The sequence below is a fragment of the Patiria miniata genome, unplaced genomic scaffold (genome assembly GCF_015706575.1).
Source record: "Patiria miniata isolate m_02_andy unplaced genomic scaffold, ASM1570657v1 HiC_scaffold_3, whole genome shotgun sequence".
NCBI lineage: Eukaryota > Metazoa > Echinodermata > Asteroidea > Valvatida > Asterinidae > Patiria > Patiria miniata.
Window position 1 is genome coordinate 24,286,105 of NW_024037069.1, and position 4,859 is coordinate 24,290,963.

The 4,859-nt window shown below is 40.4% G+C and overlaps 1 protein-coding gene across 1 annotated transcript; it reads right to left on the reverse strand.

The window, feature by feature from the left end:
* Positions 1 to 720: 720 nt before the first annotated feature.
* Positions 721 to 4,597, reverse strand: LOC119737910 (monocarboxylate transporter 13-like). The gene is made up of 4 exons (XM_038212562.1): positions 4,328 to 4,597; positions 3,164 to 3,304; positions 1,853 to 2,659; positions 721 to 1,394 (listed from the first exon to the last, which is right to left on the reverse strand). The coding sequence occupies exons 1-4, from the start codon at positions 4,527 to 4,529 to the stop codon at positions 1,195 to 1,197; spliced, it is 1,350 nt and encodes a 449-aa protein (XP_038068490.1). The 5' UTR covers positions 4,530 to 4,597; the 3' UTR covers positions 721 to 1,194.
* Between the last annotated feature and the right edge of the window lie 262 nt (positions 4,598 to 4,859).

A 4,859-nucleotide genomic window follows, 5' to 3' on the forward strand; every position in this document is an offset into this window, starting at 1 on the left:
TACTTTTTCTGAACAAAACAATGCGGACGTCTGAGAGTTGTGACCTACATTTTACGTCTGTCCCCGTGTAAAGAAATAAAAGAGTGGAATTGTTTACAGCAAACTCGGGTCACGTCAATCCTTCGACCATTGCACTGATCGAATTTAAATCTGATCGTCTAAATATAACTTGCATTACTCAAACTGGTCTACGGTTACTGGAACAGCGTATTGCATTACTGAAGCAGTATGGGCCTACTTATTGTTTTGCAAAGATGCAAATTGTCACTGAATTCCTTGAGAACTAAATTCCTTGAGAAAAAAACTTACAGCAATTAAAACACAAGAGGGGAATCATCTACATCTACATCTACATCAATTTTATTCCTCGTGGATATAGGTCGGCACGGACATCCGGGATTTGTTTTTTTTTACATTGGCTTATCTAGCTCCTAGACCTATTTTCTTGAAACTCAAATCTTGAGTCTGGAGAGCTGAATGGTATTAACACATATCAGCCGATGCAAACTGTTGTGCAAATGATTAGATGTTTTCATCGGATGACGTCAGCCCGCCCCCACCAAGGCAGCTGCTCGTGTAAGTGGTGGACCCTCACGGGACGGTTGGTGGCGCTGCGTACGTTGCCTTCTTATAAGAGCCAGTGAAGGACATTATGTTCAAGTGAATAGTTTACAAAACCGAAATGTCCTCAAGAAAACGCACTGAGTGCCTGCTGTCCGAGGGAAATAGCACCCAAGTATTCTTCAATAACACGACTGTTTGCACGGACTCCATAGACCAGTACCAATGTTATGACAGACTGTATAAGTGCATGTAAGCTACAATTACAGAAATACTGATATACATAATTTTTGGTTCGGGTTTTTGTGCATTCTAATGTCATCAACTTGAATGCTGATATACCTGATTAGCTCTGAATGTAGATACAACGCCTCACGAAGTCATATCTCGAATTAAACTCGGATAAAACACCCTTTCCAAAAACAACTTGCAGTTTATACAAACGATTTTCAAAAACTTGCCCGCTCCTGAAAATCTTACCCTGCCCTTTTTGAAATCCACATTTCTTTTGATTTCGAACCTCTTATTTTAACGTTTGTTTCGCTGGATCATTTAGTTCAAGTGTCGACGATGTTACCTAACATGTTAGTATAATTACAAGGTACGGAGCGCCAATGAGTCACATTGTTCTTGTCATTCACCGCCTTTCCCTAAAGAGTCACCGGAGATCCCAATGAGCCTTTCGTAGTCTTCCCTCCGGTCGTTAGCTTTGCCTCTCCACCACCTGCTCCTCCGAATAAGATCAATCGTCAACAAAGGGACTGGAAGTAATTCTATACCTCCGAGCACGATGAATGACGTATCGTAGTTACCGCTGACGTCATATAGCCAACCTGAGACGATAATTAAAAACATAATGTAATGAATAACGTGAAAAAGTAATCTCCCATTTTGGCCTAGGCCTATATCTTTAATATTCCACAAAGATTGACATATATAAGTGAAAGTCTTGAAAATTATAAGCTTTCTTTCTCAATCTGCTTCATAAGATTTTAGGGGCGTGCACGGTGAACAACAAGGAAGCTTCGAATCGGTAAATTTGGCACAAACACTTTTTTTTTCAATTCTTTATCGGCTTTTAAAAATTGTGAGTCCAATATTATGAGTGCTTCGGAAACATTCAGCATTTGGCCTGAAGTGAAATGGCGGCGTACGTGGTTATTTGTCCCTTGGCTAAAATTTTTGACCAATTAGCGGCAGAGACAGAGTTGAAGCTGTGTGTCAGAGGGATATCCAATCAGGCCATACTTATTAATTACTGCTATGAATATTCAAAGACCTACAATTTTACCTGGAAAGAATCCCATAGGCATGCGGAATATCCCAAGAACCACAGTGCACCATCCTAGCGCGACGATGAATCTTTGATCTCCAACAAGATCTCTGAGAACCGTCATTCCAAGCGGGTACAAAGTGCCGACGGCTAAGCCATAGACTGTCCCCAACACGAACATGCTGGCAAAGGTCTTGGCTAGCGGGTCTAGCATCAGACTCACTCCTGCTGTCACAGCGGTAGCGTAGAGTAGAGCGGTGCTCGTGATAAGTTTACTGTCTACGAACACGCCTTGCACCACCTTGCCAAGGAGGTTAGCAACACCGGTACCAGACGGCAGTGTAGCCGCTTGATACGGTGTCAAGCCAGCCTCGAGACCGTGAGGCACAAGATATATCAACCAGGCTAAGAATGTCAGCCTCTCGAAGCACAGCACACAGACGATCGTGACGAAACTAAAGTTCTTCAAGAGATACAGATGGCTTGATTGGATGAATTGCCTCATCCTCCGTGTCCTTGTTTTCTCATTCCTGTCTGGTGAAGATGCTTCGTCAGCAGTAGGCGTGTCTCGTCTTTCGACTCCCCGAATGACAACAGGCCTAAGTACAGCTCCACAAACCGCCATATGAAGACAAGCCCCTCCCCACATTAGAAGGGTTCCCCTCCACCCGTAGGTATCTAGAAGAATTTGAGCCATAGGCGGAGCTACTATGATGGCAATAGGGATAGCCGACAAGGCCAGGCTGTTTGCAGTAGCGTAACGAGCTTGGAAGTACCTACCGATCAATGCAAGTGGTGGATTCTCCACCATTCCCAAACCGAGACCTGAAACGAACAAGAAGACAATTGTAGAACTTCTTGCAAAGTCTTGAGGAGGACATTTAGGAGTCGATGGGATTGGGGTAGATTGTCACACCTTGGACCTAAAGTGCGCAGGTAAATCATGTACCTTGAGTACAAATCAAACCAATTATCTCTTGATTCGCACTTTGTCACATTTATTTCAGTGCTTTTTTTGTACAGATTGAAAAGAAATGAAAGTTGCAGACTAAAACAAAATGTGAAAATTATATTTTGCATGCATCGAAACTAATTTCTAACTTCGCAGACAGCTAGAAGTTTAGGACCTAAAGGACGGTACAATCATGAATAATTTTCCAATTAAAATCGAAATCTGACAACGGTTAAAAGTGGACTTTATTTATGCATTCAACTCTCTGTGTTCCAAGGGTAATTACATCAGTTATCGATCACATATTTTCTCTCAACGAAGAAGTTTTGCTCTCATTACATCATTATCATGCTGTATTTAGACGTGATTTGTCTGACCTGTTACGATGGCCGACAGGAGTAGGTGAGCTGTTCCGACTGCCAGAGAGCTAGAGACGATACCGATACCAACCATCAAACCACCGGTCATGACCACAAGGCGGTGACCGCTCTTAGAACACAGCCATGCCGCGGGTAGACCTGTAAAGAGAAGGGATAGACATTATTGCCCCATGGTCACATCAAGTTAACAACTATACAATAAAATGGTGTGATATTCTTTTTTTTGGAGAATGTTTGTACCTGGGTGTCTGACTGTCGTTGTGCTGGCTGCAGGTTTGAATAAATACCAATTTCATTTATTCCGCTCGCCAGTCTTCCACTTGAAATTAGCACTTTTCAATTCTAGTATCGCTTACCGCCCCGCCCATTTTGTTTACTTATTCTTTCTTCTTCTCTTTGTTTTCCCTTTGGCTTTTTTTTTCTACCTATCATTCGCCCCGCCCCTCTTGTTTTTTTAAATTTTATTATTATTATATAGAAAAAAGAAAACAAAATATAATTGATTAATAGATTCTGGTTTTCCTGTGGTAGGATGGCTCTGTAGAGGTGCTAGTCACCTGTTCCATCTTGCCACTCACTGGCTTAATCTGTACGTATTCTGGCATAAACTCTTTTTTTAATGATTTATTGAAATTGTAAATTCTCTGTATTTTTTTTATCTGTGATTCTGTATATCTTGTAATATTTGTTTTTTATATCAGCCAGTGGAGAAGTGTAATAAAATAAAATTTAATTAAATAAAATAAACCGTGACAATACTTTCATATACTTTCATTTAAATGCTTTAATTGAACTTGGATGCACTTTTTTTAACAAGATTTATTCCAGACAATATTTAACTTGATAAATGAATTGTAGGCCTTTGCATGTAACTTGAAAACGTTCTTCATATGTCAGACTTTCCCCATCATAACAAGATAGCTTTTGATTCCGAAACTTGATCATGAACCTTAATTTTGACGAATATTACAAGTTCAACCCAGCCTTTATATTCTTAGAAAAAAAATCAGTTATACGTTTTATCTTGCCTGCCATTTTGAAGTATGAAAACTTAACATTATATGAAAGTTAACCGTCTACCTTTCGCTACAACTGTATGGTCATTAGGCTTCAAAAGTGGTTCTGATGCTTTCAATATTCGATGTTAAGTGGAAAACTCACCAGTAAAGTCGGATATGGTAAACATGACACTGATCAGCCAGCCAACAACCCAAGTATCCAGCTGCATATCGTCTCGAATGCTGGGCAGGAGTACGGCAAAGACCTTGACCGTTGATGACCGAAGGAACGTGGCAATGAAAGTGCTTCCCACCACTAACCAGCCCCACCCACCATCCTTGTGAGCAATCCTTTCTGTGTTCATTTTCGTAGACAGGCAAATTCTCAGATCACATAGGTTTGGTGTTCAAAAGCCTCTCCCACCAGCACTCAAGGGAATTCTTCAGAAAGAGTAAAAGGTAGAAATGTTAGTTACAGATTGCAAAGTTCTTCAAGTTCACTGGATAAATTATAATCTACTTACAAGATGTGTTCCCCGTGCTTTTTTTTTCAGTTTCACTTCCAGTTTCACCTCGAGAAAATAGAATATTTTGCTCAATTTGCTTTTGCCCAAGACATATACAAATTATTCACTTTTGAATGAGACATCGAACGAAAAACATCCACTGACGTTTAGTTATTAATATTCAAAACA

What these genes read in the sequence shown, in the direction of transcription:
- LOC119737910 (XM_038212562.1), bottom strand. Translation starts at nt 4,529, where the DNA reads ATGAACACAGAAAGGATTGCTCACAAGGATGGTGGGTGGGGCTGGTTA. An exon ending in TACCATATCCGACTTTACTG is followed by an intron (nt 3,305 to 4,327) that starts GTGAGTTTTCCA and finishes TTCTCTTTACAG; the next exon opens with GTCTACCCGCGGCATGGCTG. An exon ending in GCCTATGGGATTCTTTCCAG is followed by an intron (nt 1,395 to 1,852) that starts GTAAAATTGTAG and finishes TTATCGTCTCAG; the next exon opens with GTTGGCTATATGACGTCAGC.